General features: G+C 37.0%; 4 protein-coding genes across 8 annotated transcripts in view; 2 read left to right on the forward strand and 2 right to left on the reverse strand.

The window, feature by feature from the left end:
• The window catches only part of LOC107752135 (lysosomal thioesterase PPT2-like), a 3,459-nt gene extending 3,173 nt beyond the window's left edge, over window positions 1–286 (reverse strand). For both annotated transcript variants that reach the window (XM_016568024.1, XM_016568014.1), the window contains exon 1: window positions 42–286. In XM_016568024.1, the coding sequence (XP_016423510.1) occupies window positions 42–197 (156 nt within the window). In that variant the 5' untranslated portion in view covers window positions 198–286. The remainder of the gene's footprint in view (window positions 1–41) is intronic.
• The window catches only part of LOC107752121 (uncharacterized), a 19,128-nt gene extending 12,671 nt beyond the window's left edge, over window positions 1–6,457 (reverse strand). Inside the window, exons 1-2 of the mRNA XM_016567990.1 lie at window positions 6,452–6,457; window positions 2,033–2,045 (exon numbers count right to left, since the gene is read on the reverse strand). The gene's annotated coding sequence lies outside the window, so the exon portion shown is untranslated. The remainder of the gene's footprint in view (window positions 1–2,032; window positions 2,046–6,451) is intronic.
• Window positions 1–15,429, forward strand: part of LOC107752098 (DEAH (Asp-Glu-Ala-His) box polypeptide 16) — a 16,928-nt gene extending 1,499 nt beyond the window's left edge. Inside the window, exons 2-22 of one of the 3 annotated variants that reach the window (XM_016567980.1) lie at window positions 1,386–1,465; window positions 2,281–2,483; window positions 2,560–2,798; window positions 3,643–3,817; window positions 3,942–3,998; window positions 4,162–4,416; window positions 5,060–5,299; window positions 5,394–5,582; window positions 5,840–5,950; window positions 6,120–6,235; window positions 6,870–7,080; window positions 7,548–7,646; window positions 9,093–9,245; window positions 9,497–9,637; window positions 10,336–10,498; window positions 10,903–11,021; window positions 11,279–11,346; window positions 11,447–11,609; window positions 12,849–13,010; window positions 13,882–14,055; window positions 15,054–15,428. In XM_016567980.1, coding sequence (XP_016423466.1) covers window positions 2,286–2,483; window positions 2,560–2,798; window positions 3,643–3,817; window positions 3,942–3,998; window positions 4,162–4,416; window positions 5,060–5,299; window positions 5,394–5,582; window positions 5,840–5,950; window positions 6,120–6,235; window positions 6,870–7,080; window positions 7,548–7,646; window positions 9,093–9,245; window positions 9,497–9,637; window positions 10,336–10,498; window positions 10,903–11,021; window positions 11,279–11,346; window positions 11,447–11,609; window positions 12,849–13,010; window positions 13,882–14,055; window positions 15,054–15,182 — 3,162 coding nt within the window. In that variant the 5' untranslated portion in view covers window positions 1,386–1,465; window positions 2,281–2,285 and the 3' untranslated portion in view covers window positions 15,183–15,428. Of the gene's footprint in view, window positions 1–1,385; window positions 1,466–1,802; window positions 1,878–2,280; window positions 2,484–2,559; window positions 2,799–3,642; window positions 3,818–3,941; window positions 3,999–4,161; window positions 4,417–5,059; window positions 5,300–5,393; window positions 5,583–5,839; window positions 5,951–6,119; window positions 6,236–6,869; window positions 7,081–7,547; window positions 7,647–9,092; window positions 9,246–9,496; window positions 9,638–10,335; window positions 10,499–10,902; window positions 11,022–11,278; window positions 11,347–11,446; window positions 11,610–12,848; window positions 13,011–13,881; window positions 14,056–15,053 lie in introns of those variants that run through there. The other 2 variants (XM_016567972.1, XM_016567965.1) reach the window with 2 other exon arrangements.
• A 2,270-nt stretch (window positions 15,430–17,699) lies between these two features.
• On the forward strand, window positions 17,700–21,698 carry LOC107752145 (RING finger protein 225-like). 2 transcript variants are annotated; one of them, XM_016568036.1, is made up of 2 exons: window positions 17,700–17,884; window positions 20,434–21,698. In XM_016568036.1, the coding sequence occupies exon 2, from the start codon at window positions 20,494–20,496 to the stop codon at window positions 21,418–21,420; it is 927 nt and encodes a 308-aa protein (XP_016423522.1). In that variant the 5' UTR covers window positions 17,700–17,884; window positions 20,434–20,493; the 3' UTR covers window positions 21,421–21,698. The 2 variants fall into 2 exon arrangements, with proteins under 2 accessions (XP_016423522.1, XP_016423529.1); XM_016568043.1 differs by having other exon boundaries at window positions 20,487–21,698.
• The last annotated feature ends 29 nt before the right edge of the window (window positions 21,699–21,727 follow it).

Consider the following 21,727-nt stretch of genomic DNA (forward strand, 5'->3'; position numbering starts at 1 on the left):
CTAATAAAATTATGTTAAATAAATAAATAAGATGATCTTACCTGATTGATAAATTTAGCCAAAATCTCAAACTGTCTGGGTCCATCTAATATCCCGTGAACAATAATTACTGGTTTGTATCCCATGACGGAGGACAGCAGAAATATAGTCCATATAACAACACATGGTCTGCAGCCATCAGTCATCAATCCCCCCATAAAGGCACTCCGACAATATCTCTCAATAATCTATCAGTTGAAAACTAATATTTTTTCTTTAATCAAAATTATACTAGTAGTCCAACGGTGGCAAGACGTTCTGCCAAAAGATTGGATGCTCTATCGAGACGTTTATATCTGGTAAGTTGTTCCGCATGTGATGTTTTGTCACAGTTGAGGTGATGCTTATATCGACCACTTCCTCTCTTTCACCAGATGATGTGGTTTATCGAAGAAATGCAAGCATTTCATTTTACTACAAGATAATATTTCACATTGTTTACATATATCATTTTCTTCTTGAATGCAAGTTATATCGGTGATACAAGAGTTTCTACAAAGACCTCAACAGTTTTTAACTTTCTGAGCACTTACATCTATTAAAGCTACCCGTCACTGATTAGACTAAAATACATCGTTTTGAACATTCTTTACAAAATATACATAAGATTTTACAAAATATACATAAAATGTTTTAAGCAAATTTTTTTATGAATTATGTCTTTAGGCATTATATTACGCATTTGTTTTAATATGAAATGCATGCGACACGTCCACCGGAAAATATAATGATTCATATTGTAAGCATGATACATCTGGTGCTCTTAACGCTTTAAATATGGACTTGTATTTTGTCAGGAATCACCCCTCCCCCCAAGTAAAGTATCTGCCAAGTCCCTTTACACACTCATGTACAGTAGGTGGCGATATGCAATAATTACAAGTTGCAAAAGCCAAGAAAGAAGAAGAAGAAGACAGGAATCATATATGTTCGTTTTGTGCTGCAAACGATACAGAATTAAAATATCATGGTTCAGTGGAAACAGTTCTACACTAAAATATGTAAACGTTACAGTCTGTTGTCTCCAAGCATTGGTGCATGAAATAAAATCCAGCCAGTAACATTTATCTTAATCTTTTTATCTAGTAATCACAAATCATAATTTCGATTTGCGCTGAGAAATGTAACATGTACCACGTGACCACGCCGTCTATTTCATTGACAATCTGGGCGATAATTTAATTTTCACGAGGATGATTAAAATCCATCTTAGCAGAACAGTTAGCGACAACTACAAACCAGACCAATTAAAGACCAATTTCAAATCAATTACCTATGAACTCGCTTAGTTTGTGTCTATTGCTAGAGGACGTCTGAACGTTTTACTCAGACTTTTATTTTGACAGGTCGCGCTCAGAACGTAGTGACCCGGAAGTAGCGTTCATGTTTTCGTAGGAGAAAGCGTGTGAAGAGACGCTACACTAACGTAAGTCTGAAGTTTCTTCTGAATTATGATGCAGTCGTGTTTGTATTGTGTATGTGCATAAAACTCATCTGACTGTACACGGTGCGGTTGATTTCATGGGCATAAATCTTCTAAGTACATCAATAAATAAAAAGAATTAAGTGTCCGCTGTTGACCTGCTGTAAATTTCTATGTTCTGTATCGGAAAAATCCATTTTAGCAGAACAGATGGCGACCACTACAAACCAGACCAATTAAAGACCAATTTCAAATCAATTACCTATGAACTCGCTTAGTTTGTGTCTATTGCTAGACCACGCCTGAACGTTTTACTCAGACTTTTATTTTGACAGGTCGCGCTCAGAACGTAGTGACCCGGAAGTAGCGTTCATGTTTTCGTAGGAGAAAGCGTGTGAAGAGACGCTACACTAACGTAAATCTGAAGTTTCTTCTGAATTATGATGCAGTCGTGTTTGTATTGTGTATGTGCATAAAACTCATCTGACTGTACACGGTGCGGTTGATTTCATGGGCATAAATCTTCTAAGTACATCAATAAATAAAAAGAATTAAGTGTCCGCTGTTGACCTGCTGTAAATTTCTATGTTCTGTATCGGAAAATAACACTCTGAGCTTCTACAGATTTTTTCTTGTACACATAAGTTTCATTTTAAATAAGATTTGACGGCTTATTTTAATGAAATTTTGAATTCGAGTTGGTCACGCACAGTTGCGCTCATATTGCTGTGTTATCTGGTGATTCACATTATATTATGGTGAAAACTTTGTTGATACAGTCTTGTGTAAAACACTATGTGTTGTGTTCTTGTGCACAGTCACAATGGCTAATCTGGAACAGTGGGTTAGTGACCAGCTCCATGACATCCTGGGTTTGAGTGACCGATATGTGGCCCAGTTCATGATCGGTCTGGTGAAGAAGTCTTCTGGACCTCAGGACTTTGTGGCTCGGCTTCAGCAAACCGGAACCATTGATATTGATCAAAGAATCACAGCGTTTGCACATGAGCTGTACAACAAAGTAAGTGTTTTCACTCAGTATGTTTAATGGAATTCATAAATTAAGATATACATTTACATATGACCTTCCATTTCAGGCTCCCAAAAAACATGTGGCAGAAAAACCTGCCCGGGCGGTGGAACGACAAGTCATGGAAATGGAGAGAAAGAACAGAACCTACACTCTTCTGGAGGACAGTGAGAGTGATGGAGAGACAGCCAGAGAAAGAGGAAAAGAGAAGAAAAGTAAAGACCGGGACAAAGGAAAGAAGAGAAAACACCTCAGACAGAAACGAGACGAAAGTCCATCGTCCAGTGAAGAGGACAGCAAAAAGAGGTCATTATGTTATTCTTTCAATCTTTTAGATGCTGCGGACCCCCAAATATGGATATCCTCTTGTGATGGACCCCCGTTCTAAAATTTTAAAGCCGTGTCTTGTATAAAGAATTTATACTGTAAAAAAAATATTATAAATGAAAAAATATTTGGAATATATTTAGTTTCTATTAAGTTACATTGATAATTTTTTTCCTATTAATTGTAGTACTGTACCATTAGATTTAATTTATTTATTGTTTTGATCATTTGTTTAATTATTTTTAATCTATTTTGGATGTATTTAATGAAAATGATTTCTTTTATTCAGATTTTCATGATTTATTTATTTTTACATTTACGTTTTTTTTTTTTTTTCCTCTAAATATTTACACCAAACCCTAGCACTTCCTCGTGGCTCCCTGTCGCCCCATTCACACGGGGCGTCAGCGTTAAAGCCAATCACATTAGTCTTCTGGTGTTGCATGAACGTGATTGGCTAGCATCTGCGCTAGGGTATTTGCATAAGGCGATCTGATTGGCTGACGCCTGCGTTGGCGCTTGAAAAGTTGAAAAGTTTTCAGCTTCTTCCGCGAGCAACGGCCCCGACGGACCCACAATTCATTTCGCCAACGCTTGACGTCATTCCATTCAAAGTAAACGAGAGGCATTGACGCTGACGCCCCGTGTGAATGGGGCATGAGTGTCCCCGGACCCCAGTTAGAAAAAGCCCTGGGCTAATACAAAACATTTTCAATGAAAGGCTTTAAATTGGGCTCATTCAATCAGAAAGTGACAACCATCCATTTCATTATTGTACTTTTGTTCTCAATGGTTTCTCTTGTTTGTTCTTTGACTCTTTCAGTACAAAAGTCATGGGCGAGCCAAAAAAAGCTGCTAAAGAAGAGGAGGAGGAAGAATGGGAGCGGGAAGAGAGAGAGAGACTTCAAGATCTGGAGGAGAGGGATGCATTTGCTGAACGAGTGAAACAGAAGGACAAAGACAAGACGAGACACATACTTGAGAGAAATGACAAAAAGGTAATGCTAAACAAGATCTTGCTACAACAAAATAATGTCTACTAGTTTCTTATTGATGGATCTCAGCATGATCTAGGAAATTATGAGGGCTAATGATGTGCTTTGTCTGTTTTCATCATCTCAGGCTTACGAGGAAGCTCAAAAAAAACTCAAAATGGCTGAAGAGGATCAAAAGAAAATGGTGAGGAAGTCTTAAATTGTACTTACATGCACAAGGATGTTCTGTTGTTAATTGGAAATTTGATGATGTGAACATGTTGACCTGATTAATACAATATTCCAGTTTCTAGAAATATGTATGAAGCAGCAGTGATATCTGTTAACATTCAGTGCGGTCTCTTCAGCTTCCAGAGTTAAGGAAACAGTCACGTTGGCAGTATCTGAGCAAAAGAGAGCAGGAGAAGATTGATGACCTCGAGGCTGAAATTAAGGACGAGGAATACCTCTTCTCCACTCAGAACCTCACAGATCGGGAAAAGAAAGATTTAGATTACAAGCGGAAGGTCAGAGACCTGGCCCAAGACTACAAGAAAGCTGGAGCGAAAGAAAAAGAGGAGAGAAAGAACAGATACTACATGCCAGAGGAGAAAAGAAACAAGGTAGGTCTAAGTGATGAGCTACAGGGGGATTATGGGATAATGTAATACAAATTGACAGGACTGGGATATTTAAATCAGTTACCAGTACCTAATTTCAAGGTTTCCATTTTTCATGTAATTAATACATTAATGCTTTTATTCATCAGGGATGCATTCAATTAAAAAAGTGACTCAAGACTTTTATAATGTTAAAAAAGGTTTCAAATAAATGCTGTTCTTTTAGAACTTTCTCTTTATTAAATCAGCAAATCAGCATATTAGAATGATTTCTGAAGGATCATGTGACACTGAAGACTGGAGTAATGATGCTGAAAATTAAGCTTTGCATCACAGGAATAAATTCCATTTTAAAATCTATTATAATAGAAAACAGTTATTTTAAATTGGAATAATGTTTTACAATATTACTGTTTTTACTGTATTTTTGGTCAAATAAATGCAGCCTTGGTGAGAAACATAAGAAAAACAACTTCTCAAACCCCTAACTTTAAGCAGTAGTGTATATCACACATATGTTTGTTTAACTGGAAATTCATACAAATATTTTTTTATTTTAAAGAACCGTGAGGTAATTTATTTGACATACTTTATTATTAAGTATGTTTTTTTTTTCTCTTGTCCTCTCTTTATCCCCTCCTTTCAGTCCATTCCTCAGAAAGACATGGACCTGGAGTTTGAAGAGACTCCCAGAGAGGGAGGTGGGGAGCAGGGCCGCTGGGAGGAGGCGAGAGTGGCCACTGCCACCCTGCAGTTCGGGGCCAGAGAAGAGCGGGAACGCCGGATAAAGGAGGAGCAGGAGAAATACCAGCTCATTTTAGAGGAAGAGGAGATGATCAACTTCGTCAGCACGGCCATTACTATGAAAGGATCACTGTCAGAAATGGTTAACATCACTGAATTATATTTTACACACATTATAATTCCATGTCTTTAATACAAGAAGTAATAACAATATTGTATCTTCTTATTTTCTTCAGGAAAGTGAACCTGAGTTATCACAAGCTGAGAAGCAGAAGCAATCCCTCCAGGAAGTGAGACGCAGTCTTCCCATCTTTCCTTACAGACAAGATCTTCTCGCTGCCATCAGAGACCACCAGATCTTGGTCATAGAGGGTGAAACCGGATCTGGCAAGACCACCCAGATCCCTCAGTATCTCCTGGAAGATGTACGTACTTGTAATAAAAAAAATATTTATTGGCAGATAGTTTTAGGATTTTTGTGGATCCAATACTGGTTCATGTGCCTTTCTTCACTCAAGAATATAAATTATCAGGAACACGCAGGGCCTCTTTTTTTAAAGTTTGATGTGTGAGCATTAATAGTTCACATTAGCTATATTTCCATTACATTTACCATTTTTTCGTGCTCAGAAACATTTAAAAAAAGTTGCATTTCTTTATTGTTTTGTCTTTTCTTTATCAGGGGTACACTAATGGAGGAATGAAAATTGGCTGTACTCAACCTCGAAGAGTGGCGGCCATGTCTGTAGCAGCCAGAGTCGCACAGGAAATGAGTGTCAAATTAGGAAATGAGGTCATAATCCATCTGCTTACTAAATGTGGGATTTTATATATGATGAGCTTTCAGATTTGCCATTGTGTTTGTGTACATACGTGAAGTATTTGCATACCTGAACATTGTGGTTTTTCTCTGTGGTAGATTTGTAGTTTTTTGATCAGCTATGTTGTCATATTTTCCGCAGGTGGGCTACAGCATCCGTTTTGAAGACTGTACGTCAGAACGCACTATCCTGAAGTACATGACTGACGGCATGTTACTCAGAGAGTTTCTTACAGAGCCCGACCTCGCCAGCTACAGGTAAAAACTTATTTTACAGGATTAATATTTTAAAGGGATAGTTCACCCAAAAATGAAAATTCTGTCTTTAATTACTCACCCTCATATCGTTCCAAACCTGTAAGACCTTCGTTCTAATTAAGATATTTTTGATGCATTCCGACAGCTCTCTGACCCTCCCGTAGACAGCAAGGCTCAGAAACGTAGCAAGGAGATTGTTAAAATAATCCATTTGACATCAGTGGTTCAACCGTAATGTTATAAAGCTACGAGAATACTTTTTGTGCACAAAGAAAACAAAAATAACGACTTTATTCAACAATTCGTCTCAGGGTCAGAGAGCTCTCGGAATGCATCAAAAATATCTTAATTTGTGTTCCGAAGATGAACGAAGGTCTTATGGGTTTGGAACGGCATGAGGGTGAGTAATTAATGACAGAATTTTCATTTTTGGGTGAACTGTCCCTTTAATATTGACTCTTTATGCAATTTAAGGAATCTTACTTTACAGAATTAATATTTTAATATTTGATCTTTTAATTTTGTATGATAGGGAAGCTTACCTTTACAGATTTAATATTTTTGACAGTTTAAAATATGACTGCCAACATTGCTTTCATTATTGCTTTTTAATTGTCTGTTTTTCTGTGATCAGTGTGATCATCATCGATGAGGCCCACGAGCGAACATTGCACACAGACATCCTCTTCGGTCTAATCAAAGACATTGCACGTTTCCGCCCTGATCTGAAGGTTCTGGTGGCCAGCGCCACTCTGGACACGGAGCGCTTCTCCTGCTTCTTTGATGATGCACCAGTATTTAGGATTCCAGGTCGTAGGTTTCCCGTGGATATCTACTACACAAAGGTAATGGACCGTGATTAAAGCAGAAGACATTCACTTTGTCATACGATGACATATATATTAGGGGTGTAATGTAATGTATTGTATATTTAATTGTGCATGTTTATTTTTATATTTAGATGAACTCACCACCATCTAATGCTCCTTAAAAGTTCATCATTAAAAAAGGACAAATTAATAACACTGTTAAATGTCATCTTTAACAAATGAATTCCATTTTCATGTAATGTTGTGATACCTATATTCACTTTTAGCATTTAAAAGGGTTTTAGTGTTTAATTTATTTATTTAGTCTAAATAGTATAGAATTTTAATATCAGCCATTTATCGGGTATTAGTCATAACATGAAAATAATTATCGCTTTATCGACTAGACATGGCGTAAGAATCCAGTTTAGTGATTTCTCTGATCTGTTTTTTCCTTCATTTGTACGTTGCATATTATTAATATCATTTGACTTTTGTTTCAGGCTCCGGAGGCCGACTACCTGGAAGCATGTGTTGTGTCAGTGCTACAGATCCATGTCACTCAGCCGGCTGGAGACGTACTGGTCTTCCTCACAGGACAGGTCAGTCCTTGGCACGCAGTCTGTTTATAGTTCATATTTCCTTTGTGGAAGGACATGAGCCGTATCTATCAATGCATACATCTATTAAGAGTAGCTGTGTTGCGTCTGAGTCACGACGTAGCAGTAAAAAGTTTTTCCAATACGTCACTATCAATTTTTCCCTTTGACACAGTCACCTCTGGCTGGTTGATGGTAACATGCATTTTATACAAAGCTGCTTTGAAACGATATGTGTTGAAAATCGCTATACAAATAAACATAAAATTAAAAAATAAAAATTAGCTGTTTATTTTATTATTAAACGTTTTTTTATTTTATATCAGGTAGATTTTAATATATATTTATAATATATATTGTTTATATTGGTAACAAGGGTGCCAGAGGTATTATATTGGAGCTGCAGGGCTACTAACAAACATGTTAACTGCACTAAAGCTATGTAAGGGGTAATTTTTTAAACCATAATATATTGTAATTTTATAATGTATAAATTTATTGGCTCAAAACAGTAAGGGTGCATGCATTTACACTAAATACAAGCTTGCGTCACCCTGCATCCATTTCCTGTCTATTTCCACTGTTTATCCATAAAGGCATAAAATGCACTGATGAAAAAAAAAAAAAATGCTTTGTTTGTCGAAATAGAAAAGCTGTAATGAGCCAGAAAGATTTAATGTTCTGGCATTTGTGTATTATGTATATTGGGACAGTTTGTGGATCATCAGTTGTGTTGATGATATTTATTTACATTTAGTCATTTAGCAGACGCTTTTATCCAAAGTGACTTACAAATGAAGACAATAGAAGCTATCAAAACTAGCAAAACAATATGAGCAACAATATGTGAAAATGACAAGTCTCGGTTAGCCTAACGCAGTACACATAGCAAGGTATTTATATATATATATATATATATATATATATACACACATACACACACACAAAGAAAAACAAGTAGATAGAATAGAAAAAAAAGAAAGCTAGTGTTAGTTTTTTTTATTTTTATTAAAAAGTAGAATTAAAATAGAATAGAAAGTGCTAGAGTTAGAGGGTCAAATAAAGATGGATGGCACAATAAAGCGCCGTTCACTTGCAGAACGCAAGCTTCTAGAGAGCACATAACTCTGAAGTAATGAATTTAGGTAAAGGGGTGCAGAGCCAGTGGTGGTTTTGTAGGCAAACATTAATGCCTTGAATTCAATGCGAGCAGCTACTGGTAGCCAGTGCAAATTGATGAACAGAGGTGTGACGTGCGTTCCTTTTGGCTCATTAAAGATTAATCTTGCCGTTTTAAAAATGAAAAGTATATAAAATGTTTAGAGGTTAGTTTATAGTTCTTATAATTAGTCCATAGTATGCCCTCATGTAGTTAACTAATTAAAGATGTGTGTGTGTGAGTGTGTTTATATTGGTAATATTGACGTTTACTGTCCTCTGGTGTTGCAGGAGGAGATTGAAGCGTGCTGTGAACTTCTACAGGAGAGATGTAGGAGACTGGGCTCGAAGATATCTGAACTCATTGTTCTGCCCATCTATGCCAACTTGCCTTCAGACATGCAGGCCAAGATCTTCAATCCCACTCCGCCTGGAGCACGCAAAGTAAGAGCACCATTCCCTTTGTCGTCCAGCGGGGGGCAGCATGTCTGGTGAAATCTGTGGAAGATAACTCATAATTACTTGAAAATGTATTCTTAGCTGACGCTTTTATCCAAAATAAAATCAAACAAACCAGACTGATGCAAATTCTTATAGAAATGTTTTTCTTTATTTTGTTTGATCATCTTGATAAATATGCTAAACTCTGAATATGAATTTCTTTAGTGACTGTGTGTGGTGTTTTTGGGCTACAGGTTGTGGTGGCCACAAATATCGCAGAGACGTCTCTCACCATCGACGGCATCATCTACGTTATTGATCCAGGTTTCTGCAAACAAAAGAGCTACAATGCAAGAACAGGAATGGAATCTCTCATTGTCACTCCATGTTCACGAGTAAGAGAAGCTTCTAGCAACATTGATCTGTAAAGTGTGCAGTGGACCCAAAAGTGTTAGACATTTAGAGTCATTTAGATTTACATACAGTATGATTTATGAATGTTACAAAATGTAGTTTTATTAATTTATTATTGTTGTTGTTGTTAGTATTAATCATTAATAATGAATTGATATAAATAGCAACAGCAACAATAATTATTTGCTTTCTTGATTATTGTTAATAGTTATAAGTACTAATAAATTATTATAAAATGATGCACGTTGTTTATTATTATTATTATTAGTAGTATCAGTATCATCAATAATATTCATAATAAAATAATAACATTATTATATTATAATAATATAATTAATAATTATATAGTATATAGCAATATATAGCAACAATAATAATTATTACGATTTACTATCAGTATCAATGAATACATTAATATTATGAATGAATAAAATGAATTATTATCAATAATAATAAGAAGGATAAGAAGAACTTTAATTATCACATGTAAATAGAGACAGGAGCTTATTTATTGTCATTTGAGTCTTGAATCACTATTGTAAGTGAAGTCATATTAAATATATATATTTTTTTTTTTTAAGAAAAAAATAGTTATGCTTTTTTAGTTAATAAGGTTAAAATGATGGTTATCACTGATGCTTTGAAGCAGTGATTGATAATGTGTTTTGTTATCATGCAGGCATCTGCCAATCAGAGAGCAGGTCGTGCAGGAAGAGTGGCTGCTGGGAAATGTTTTAGGCTGTACACAGCCTGGGCCTTTAAACATGAGATGGAAGAGACCTCCATCCCTGAGATCCAGAGAACAAACCTGGGCAATGTGGTTCTGCTGCTCAAAAGTCTTGGTAAGAATGAATTAATCTGTTTTTCTTCATGACTTCACCATGACAAATCCACATGCCAGTTTGATGGATATGAAATTAGTTCTGAGAAATTCTCTGAAAGATATTCAGACAATAGGGCCTTTCGCACCGCTTTAGTTCCAGAACTAAATGTACAGTACTAAAGTACTGGGACGATAGTATGGCTTAAGTGTCCAAATGCTTTTTAGTCCATTCCACTAAGGTTGTAGTGTTGAGTGTCTATGTAAATCTTTTTCTTATGACAAGCAATGGCAATTTTGGGGTGTGGTATTTTTTTACTGTAACTTTAATGCATACATAAATAGACCTGACACACTTCATCAAACACAATATGTATTTTAATATGTGCTTAAAATCTAACGTGTTTTTCCTGATCTGTGTGTCAGGCATAAATGACCTGATTCATTTCGATTTCATGGATCCTCCTCCTCACGAAACACTGGTGTTGGCGCTGGAGCAGCTTTACGCCTTGGGTGCCCTTAACCACCTCGGTGAACTCACTAAGGTGTGAAACAAAACTTTACAACCCTATAATTATGGTCCATTAGAATACAAACTTTGGTAAACTCAGTTGTGTTCACAACACATTTACAAAGAGGTTTACAACAAAAAGCTGGCTGTCAATAAGGGTTCTGGGCCCGTCATTGAACTAGAAATAAATGACTACAGCTTTCCATTTATGAATATCCCTTATGGAAATATGCCAGTATTTAGCTCTTTCATCCAGGGTTTTGACTTCATTTTGTTCCTCTTGCACTGTAGCTCGGCCGAAGGATGGCTGAACTTCCTGTAGACCCCATGCTGAGTAAAATGATTCTGGCTTCTGAACAGTGAGTCAAAACTGCAAATTTTGTGATGTACTCATCATTGCCCTTTACCTGGAGTTGTTATTGTGATGTTTTAACCATTGCTCATTGGTCTGCCCTTCAGTTATAAGTGCTCTGAGGAGATTCTAACAGTAGCGGCCATGCTGTCGGTGAACAACTCCATCTTCTACCGCCCCAAGGACAAAGTGGTTCATGCCGACAACGCTCGAATGAACTTCGTGGTACCAGGAGGAGATCACATTGTGCTTCTCAATGTATATACACAGGTGTGTTTATGTGTGCATTTGGAAATAGCGCTCAAATCAGCAATCAGTCTGAGGCTCTGTGTACTTTTACAGCCCAGCTTGTGCTAACAAAAATTATTTGTTATTGTCAGAATACTTATCACATCTTGCTTGACTTCCCTATTGGAGATGTTCAGCAGTTGCATTGCTGAACAGGTTATGCAGGCCTGTGCGGACGTGTGTGTTTATGTGTAGATGCTGTAGCAGGAAGTTCTTGTCTTGTACAATTATAACTTTGGAATGAACAATGTTTTGTAAGAATGACTGTTCAAACAGCAGAAACACTGCATTAAAAAGGCATTTTTTGGCATCTAAAATAAAGCGTTTAGAAGTTTTTTGGTTGCTAGATTACAGAAGTGCTCAATTTAAGTTATGAAGCAGGCTGTATTTAGTAAACATTCATTACAGTAATGCTTTCACTCTACTGATCCTGATTGTATGTGTGCCATACAATATCATCATTTTGTCAGAAATGTTGTTTTCTTACAATCAATTCAACCTTTCGACTGGACCCTCTATGCGTATTTTTTGTAAAATATTCAAATTTTTTCAACTATACTTTTTGTTTTGTTTTAACAAAACAATGTGAATATGTATCTCTAATTGCACATTGTCACAACCATTTATAAAATGGTCTGATAACCTAAAGTATAAATCACAGTAAAGTTCATAGTCATTTGTGAATCAGACTTCTCTGCTTGTGATGTGTTTGTTGTTGCATGCACAGCAGACACAATTATTGTATTCATTAGTATTCAGTGGTGTCTTTCTCTGTTAGTGGGTAAAGTAGTTCCCTGTTTACTTTTAATCAGACATAACCAAAGTAATGATTCACAAATCAGTGATGGAGTCAGTTGTAAATTCTCTGAACGATTCACTGCCTGAGTGAGTCTGATTTAAAACGCTAACCTGCCTTAGTTTTTCTCCTTCTTTCTTTCTCTTCATTGGGTAGGGAGTTGCTCCATGTTCAGTTCAAGTCAGACTTAACCAAATAATGATTTGCAAATCATTGAGGGAATCGATTAGAAACTGTCTGATGCAAAACACTTACTCACAAATGAGTTGTGTGAATATTTATCAGTTTGTGACTGAATCAGTAAAAAGAATGAATAATTTGTTCGTGAATTAGGCTTCACTGCTCGCGCTGTTTGTTGTTGCATGCACAGTTTTTGTTTGCCAGAAAATAAAATGCATTCAATAGTTTCTCTCGTTCTCTGTCAGTGGGTAGAGAGCGGTTACTCCACTCAGTGGTGCTTCGAGAACTTCATCCAGTTTCGCTCCATGAAGAGAGCTCGAGATGTCCGTGATCAGCTGGAGGGGTTGATGGACCGGATCGAAGTGGAACTGTCCAGCTGCAGCGGTGAGAGTGTGCCCATTCGCAAGGTGATTTCCTTATTCCCCCTCACTTTCTTTCTCATATTTCCTTCAGTGATACTGTGTTTGTGCAGAAGCTTGCTGCTTTGCATGTGATTGCTATCTCGACTTTATGAGTTTAGCTTTATAGACTGAATTAACTTTAAAGTTTTAAGACGCTCTTACTTGTGGCCCTTATCGGCTTAAAACACTGAAGTAGAATTTGTGGCACAATTTGCATTTTTACTATTAAGGTAAGTGCTTGCTTGTCTCGTTAGGGCTTTTCACATTGCGCTTAACCCAAGGTTAACATGTTTTTTCAATCCAGGTTACAATGCTTTTTTGTGAGGGAAGAATATTGAACAGGGAACATTCAAACAAACTTAACGAAATCACCTTTCAAGAGTAAATATGTGTCTCTCATGTGTGGTTTTTAGTACTTCCTGTTCTGTGAGAGACTAGCGTCACTATGAATCATCAGTATTTAAAAGACAATGTGATTTTTCACATCAGAGTATTTCAACGTTCAGACCAACACAATAACTGAATACTTACATATTTACTGACTGTGTGTTGCTACATTTTACCAGATGCTTTTGTATATTTAAAGGTATTTGGCATTGATGAATCCAGGTTAGGTGACTAAGAATAATTTGTGGTATGAGTAAAAGTGCACACATCCTATTTTTTGTCAGATTTCAGCAGCAATTGAATTATTGCAAAATTTAATCAGTCAGTTATGTAGTTTAGTGATCATTATGAAAAATATTTCACTCAATGCCACTACTGTCTAATTGAAACCAAGTATTTCTAGAGATGTGTAGAAAAGAAATATCAATACATTATAGTACAACTTCACCAGCTTATGATCTAAATGTGATTTTCTTTCATTTTCTTCCAGGCGGTGACTGCGGGATATTTCTACCACACGGCACGCTTGAGTAAAGGGGGATATAAAACAGTCAAACACCAGCAGACTGTTTTCGTCCATCCCAACAGCTCACTCTTCGAGGAACAGCCACGTTGGATGATCTACCACGAGCTGGTCTTCACCACCAAAGAGTTCATGAGACAGGTATGGAGTCGCCATTCACTGTCTTTTTAGTCTATCACTAATGTTTTCGCATCCAAGCATCATATTAAAGGGGTAGTCCACCCAAAAATGTCAATTCTGCTATTATTTACTAACCTTCATGTCATTATTTTCTTTTTGGAACAGAATAATATATTTCGAAGAATGTTGGTAACCAAATTGTTTTGTTTCCCATCGACACCCATTGACAATATGCACCAAAAAATAATATGGAAGTCAATGGGACCTGAAATGTTTTGGTTACCAGCATTCCTCAAAATATCTTCTTTTGTGTTCCACAGTAAAAAGAAAATCGTACAGGTTTGGAATGACATGAGGTTGAATAAATGATGACAGAGTTTTCATCTTTTGGTGGATATTAAAGGGATAGTACACCCAAAAATGAAAATTCTGTCATTAATTACTCACCCTCATGTCGTTCCAAAGACCTTCGTTCATCTTCGGAACACAAATTAAGATATTTTTGATGAAATCAGAGAGCTTTCTGACCCTGCATAGACAGTAACACAACTACCACGCTCAAGGCCCAGAAAGGTAGCAAGAACATCATTAAAATAGTCCATGTGACATCAGTGTTTCAACCGTAATTTTATGAAGCTACGGGAATACTTTTTGTGCGCAAAGAAAACAAAAATGATGACTTTATTCAACGATTTCTTCGCTTTCGTGTCAGTCTTCGACGTGTGTTCACGTGAGTAATTAATGACAGAATTTTCATTTTTGGGTGAATGATCCCTTTGAGGTTAGGCATTGGAACAGACTGGTTCTTTTTTACTTGAGTCTGTAAGCAACAACTTATCATCCACATAGTAACATACTAAAATCCACTCCTAGCACCTTAGAAACCTCATAGTAATGATTTGGCAACAACCAAAACTACCCTACAGTCTTGTCAGCAAGTTTCGCATGGGCAAGCACTTAATATTTCTTCAGAAAATGTAAAAATATGCTTTATTCTAAATGTTCTATCTGTTTTTCAGGTGATCGAGATTGAAAGTGGCTGGCTGTTGGAAGTGGCTCCTCATTATTACAAGAACAAAGAACTGGAGGACAGCAGCAGTAAGAAGATGCCCCGCAAACAAGGCAAAGCCCGTGAAGAGCTGGGCTGATCCTGAGATCAGACGAGGAAGAGACTCTTCCAGCCAATATTTCTACAGACAGGAGATCAGCGATCTGAGAAGCTCCATCAGTGTTCAATGGGAAATTATCAGATGTATCCAGTAGCCCCTCACTGCAGAACAAAGATCCAGGGGGCGGGGTTGGATCCACATTTAGGGGGTAGAGATGGTAGTTTTAGGGGTGGAGATGGGTGGGTTTAGGGATCAGGGGGTGGAGACGGGTAGGTTTAGGTATATGTAAGGTGGGAGGAGTTAGATCTGGATCCAACCTCGCCCCCTGGATCTTGTGTTCTGCAGTGAGGACCATCTCGATGTATCTGTGTAAAGTGTTTTGGAGACTCCTAATTTTTATGTTTCAGCTGAAGTTGTTTTCATGTGTTTGAATGAGGAAATATATTTTTGATTACAAGTATACACGTGGTGTTTTTATTATATATATATATATACATACATTTGATATGAACTCTGAAACTATTTAAAGAGATGTGGATCAAAATAAGGATGTTATCAAAGGTCATGCTGTTGTTGGTAATTAAGACAACAGTGTTTTCATAAATACACAGAGAAGATGTTTTCAGTGATATGTTATGCTAAACCTGCGCCTCAGGTAATCGTCTAAAATACATGATGTTTAGGAAAGAGAACCAGGAGGAAATGGTCATACTTCAAAATAGGGATAGTAATATGGATAAATTTCACAGACAAAGGCAATGTTTACCGTTGATTGATACATCAATATAAAAGGACAGGATTGTGCAATAAAATGTATTTATTAATACAGAAATGTTAATGTGTTACAACGGGCATACCCTGCAGTTTGTTCGAATATTCAAGTGTGGATATATCATCTCAATCCCGAGAGCTGTTTTTATTTTTTACTAAAAAAAAACAATTCTGTCCCTTGAAAAGTTCAGATAGTTTAATATATAGCCAGCAGTCAATGATTGGTCGTTTCCAGTCATTTGTAGTTTCCCCCTAAAGCGCCCAGATGAACAGAAAGGACAGCTGAAATTAGCCATTGGTCAATGAGTAGCTAATGTTGTAAAACTAATTGTCAATAGAAATGTTTTTCCTTAACCAGAAATTCATTTGAATGATTGCCACAATATTATATGGTCACATTTGTTTATATTAATTTCGTTTATGACTATGTGATCCAAAATAACACCAGATTTTAATCAAGTTTTTGGATGTAAACTAGGCCATGACTTAAGTGTGATTCACAGAGAATGCATTTTGCAATTAAATACGAGACAGTAATATGATGGTATTAAAAAAAAAAAGATGTGCATTTTTAAAAAGTTGAGCTTAAAACTTAAAAAAAGAAACGAACACGTCCGTGTAGTGCATACAGAAAAACAATTGAAAAACAGTAGTGGAATAAGAAAAAAATCTTTGTTCTGTGTAAATCGTGCTGTTTTACCTTCTTTACATTCAGATTCTGCATTCCATTTTGTGTTCTTTTTGAAGGGTTTTTCAAATTCCATGTTCAGTCTTTTTGAATGTTTTTTTTTTTTTTAATTCCGCTGTACTGTCTCACATATGTGAACTGACCTGATATCTTGAGAAAATGTCTTTTACATACAGACTTTTCTTGGAGTGGCGAGTTTCTCACAATTCTGAATTTATATCTCACAATTCTGTTTATCTAGCAATTGTGACTTTTTCTGAGAGTTGCAAGAAAAGTCAAAATTGTGTGATTAAAAAGTTGCAGTTACCTTTTTATTTTTTTATTCCATGGAAGAAACGGGCTTCAAGTTGTTCACAACAACTCTTAATACAAGATAAAGGTACAGGTATGACGGGTATAAAGTAATTTACAACACAACAAAAGGTATAAGCCCTTATCATCAATACACATAAAATTTTCATATGCTGGAATGGGAGAGTGCTACCTTCTCACTTATCAGGCAGTGTGTGTGTGTGAGAGAGAATAACATTAACCTAGTGACTTAATTTATCATCGACTTCCTAAGATCTTCATAAACGTCCTTATTGTTCCCATCTATGGTGAATATTTCCAGTTACTGGAGTAGGAAAAACGTGGACTTGTCATTTGTTATGGAATTTGTCTCCATTACAACAGGAATATCTTCAAACAACCAACACGACTCTCATCCCAAATGCACGTGTAGTTGTGTTAAATGAGGAAACATAATTATGTGTTGTTAAGGAGAATTTGGTGGTCTCTTTTGACTTGGATTAGTAACTAACCACCTAGCAACGACTCTGTGTACCCTAGCAACATCCCGGCTGCAGCCCTTGCATCATGTCTGTGGATTTTGCATGATCAAACATGACTCGCATAGATATTTAGGGCATTGATATCCACACTTGTTTGATTCCGTTTCATTCAAGGTCAGCAGAGATGTCGAAAAAATAAAACACAGGTCAGTGGATTCCTCGCATTCAAACGCAAGCCGGTTCAAATAGCACCTGAGCGAGTTCAACAGGTATGACAGGGTCAAAGGAAAGAGGGAGGGATATGCAAAGAGGTGGAGGCACGTTGCTTACGTTATCTAACAGATGATGACAACCTTAGTGAAAGGACTGAGGACGACAGAAAGGACTGGATTGCACACCTCTCACGCTGCTTTGGTGAATGCACACCTAGACTGGAATATGTGCTTCTGGAGCCAGGCGAACTTCAGAGGCACGTGACCATCTGGGTTCAGCTGCTCTTCAGCTCATAGGTAGTTGCATGTTTTTAAACATTTTTTAACTTTAAAAGAACCACTTTTCATATTGAAGGATGTGATCTTAAATGATTAGTCAGTATTAGTCAGTATGCAAATGTAGAGTAATAATTAGTCAGTTTACAAATGCAGGTAAAAAAAAAAACGTTCGGGGGGGGGAGTAGATGTCACATGGCTATATTTAAAACATTTTTGAGTCAACTTTGAGTCCAGTTACAAAAATATGCTCTCTGGTAGTTGTTTTGTAAGTTGGTGTCAAACACCCTATTGAATTTGAATCATTTTTGAGAATTCTGTCCTACAAACTAAAATTCCAAAATCATATTTGTTTGCATATATTGTCACGTTTTTCATTGTAATGTGTTTCATAATTTTTTTCCTGTTTAAAAAGCTTTTCATAGGCTGCTTAATTCTATTATTTCAATGTGAAAACATGCCCTGCTATTGGTGTGTTCAATTAATTATATCTTCTCTGATTATTTTTGGGAAATTATAGTGGCAAAGACTTTTTTCTTTAAGTTGTGTTCTTAAAAGAAATTGACTTTCAAAAACAAACCTTCAGTGTGACAACTAGCCCCGGTGTCGCCTGTAAATGTAGGGTGTGTTACTGTCTAAATTAGTGACAGGTCTCAACTGACTTTATCTGGTTTGTGCTAAATATGTGGGTGTGTGCCTTTAATTTGGGAAGTCATTTAGTCCAAAATATATTAATTATACCAACATGTTCTGAAAAAGAACCTGTTCTGTGAGTGGCTCAATTAGTTGATGCACCTGAAAATTAATGTTTTGATAAAAGCAGACTGTGCTTTAAATGGCCAGTGGGTAAAACCTTTACATTTTGGACTATTTGATTCCAAAATAACTAAATTGAACCTATATTTTACTTATATTACAAGTCATATTCAATAATCATACTTGTTTGCTATTAGACATTCCTATTTCGTGACTTTCATGACCTGACTCAGAGTTAAAGCTTAACGATAAGCATACAGAATGAAATACCCTGTTGTAAAACCTTGATATTCTGGTTTGCATTCCTGTACAGTCAGACTTCAGAGTTTAGGTCAAACACTCTATTGGGATTTTCAAACTAATTCTGGGTTGATCTGTAAATTTGAAAGGCAGTTAGTTAGCACTGAAACAATATAGTGCTAAAATGGATAAGCATGCTGTTTAGCAACAGGTGATTACAAACTACCTCATAATATGCATGCACTTTGCACAGTAACAGAAACTTTCACATGCAGCATGTAGTTTCAGCATATGAAGAAGTTAAAAATGTCATGAGTATTATTTTTGTAATTTAAGTGCGAATTGACCAGGCAAAATTCCCACAGGTTGTGCACTCAGTTCATGTTCATTCAGTGTGATCAACCTCATAAACATGCAAATAAGAACAGTAGCCTGATGTTTACAAATCTACAGTGTGTTAATTCCAAACCCAAGATTACTTATGAACAGTGTAAAACATGGAACAAGATAACTCAAAATTATGTTAACCCTGCATATGATATAATAGTCAGACAAATCTATTTCTTTGAAATAGAAGAGATTGTTAAAACTTTAGACAAAATATAAAAATCTAAAAAAAAAACATTTGCATGTGTGTTTTTGTTGAGCATCACATTTGATACAACATTGTTAAAAATAGAAACTATTAGTAGATTGTACAAAACAGTTTTTTCAGGCATTTGCGTATCACATATGACACAGTAGGCTTGATAGGGTTAAGAATAACCCTGGGTTAACGATTTCAAATATAAAAGATGACCGTTGGGGCAAACTTAGAGCCATGCAAGGCCTATAATGGAATAAAAAGAAAAACAAGCAATAACCACTAGTGTATGACTGACTAAACTGCTGTTCTCGTCACACTTGACTGCTAATGGTACAATTTAGTTTACAGTCTCCACTCTAGAGTTACATAGCTGTATGTAACTCCAGAGTGTTAAATACACAAGCTCTTAAAGGTCATGCCACACTTTTAAGTCACAGAAGTTTAAATCTGTTCCAGACCCGTAATGAAATCATGTGACTGTTTTGAATACCATTGATTGTACAAGGTTCTTTATTGACATCTATGGTTCTATGAAGAGCCTTTAACATCCATGGAAACTTTCCATTGCACAAAAGGTTCTTCATTGTGTAAAAGGGCCCTTTAGATTAGTTCTTTTAAGAACTGTTCAATAAAGGTTCTTTATTGGCATCAATGGTTCCATGAAAATCCTTTAAAGGGGTCATATGATGCTTTTTTAAAGATCATTATTTTGTGTATTTGGTGTAACAGAATATGTTGACATGCTTTAATGTTCAAAAAACACATTATTTTTTCAAATACTAGAAAGGAAAACTTGAAATCGCATCATATGACCCCTTTAACATCCATGAAACCTTTCCATTGCACTAAAGGTTCTTCGGATTATTACATGTTCTTCACACTAAAAAACTGAAAGGTTTTTTGGGAACCCAAAATGGTTCTTCTAAAGCATGATATGGAGTGTATTTGTAACCTAGACTGATAGTGTTTTCTCCATCTTCCCTCACAGACTTATCTGCTCAACATTACCTTTTTCTCTTAATCTGCTCCTGTGAATCTAAGGCTCAACATGATGAGCGACGGCAAAGAGAAACCCCAGGGCAGCAAAAAAGGGCCCAACGTCAAGCCGAAGCTTGACAGCAAGGGCAGCTTCAACCTGGGAACTTCAGAGCAACGACAGAAACAGAAGCCTCTTAGGAGAAGCCGCAGCAATGATGCGGAAAACCGGCGTCAAGAAAGTAGCCGAGGTAGAGAACGGGGCCAGAAAGAGGGAGGAAGGCAACAACGGGGTCGCAGCGAGGAGGGAAGGAGGCGAGACCGCGACCCTGAGCCTGGACACCACAAGACCGAGCAACCCAGAGATGACCTGCAGGACACAGAGTGCATTGTGTGCTTCTGCAGCTTCGACAACGTCTTCAAAGCTCCAAAGTTACTCTCCTGCGGACACACGTTCTGCTTGGAATGCCTGGCACGCATCAACGTGAATTCTCCAGAGATCAAGACGTTGTCTTGTCCGATCTGTCGGGAGCTGACAGAAATCCGACACGGCCGAGATCTACCACAGTTGGGAAATAACAAAGACATCTTCCGCAAACTTCCGGCTGAGATGCAACGGGCGCTTTCTGTGCGATTTAAACGCAGCAAGGGCAAACTCATTCTCAAGAATTCTCCACCAAACAGCTCCATTAAGACCTCCTTAAATTTGCCGGTGTTGAAGAAGAAAGAGGAGCAGGCCGGCAGTAACCCGCTTGGAGTCATGGAGGAAGGTCTTGGCCAGGCGACTATGATCGATGTGGGAAGGCCGCCAAGCAGGATGAGGGGTCGCATGAGAAGGATAATGAATTCCAATCAGTGCTATTATGCCGTTGTTGCAGCCATCATCACAATCACTGTGGCTTTAATGCTGGTAGGCATTTTCACCTTTGTGGCAATGCCCTATATGCATAGACCAATTAGACCATTCCAGAACCAAACTTCTCCAGATACATCGCCTTGAGAGATGAGGAAACTGACAGCGCTCAGGAAGGATGACGGGCAAAGCAAAACAAGCAATTCTTGGTGGAGCCTGTTGCATTGAACCCAACACAGCATTTTTTTGCTTCTGTGCAAGATGCTTCAGACAGACTCGATAGGAATGAACTGGAAAAACTTGAACATATGATGCACTGAAGTCTATTGAGCACGGACATATTTTACACAAACTGAGACATTGTTTTGCAAAGGTCTTTAAGAACAAGAGGCAACAATGACGTCTATTCTGACCAGTGATGAACTGTATTTAAAAATAAAAATAAAAAATACAT

Source organism: Sinocyclocheilus rhinocerous, unplaced genomic scaffold (assembly GCF_001515625.1).
Source record: "Sinocyclocheilus rhinocerous isolate Xijiao unplaced genomic scaffold, SAMN03320098_v1.1 scaffold1965, whole genome shotgun sequence".
Lineage (NCBI taxonomy): Eukaryota > Metazoa > Chordata > Actinopteri > Cypriniformes > Cyprinidae > Sinocyclocheilus > Sinocyclocheilus rhinocerous.

What these genes read in the sequence shown, in the direction of transcription:
- LOC107752145 (XM_016568036.1), top strand. Translation starts at nt 20,494, where the DNA reads ATGATGAGCGACGGCAAAGAGAAACCCCAGGGCAGCAAAAAAGGGCCC.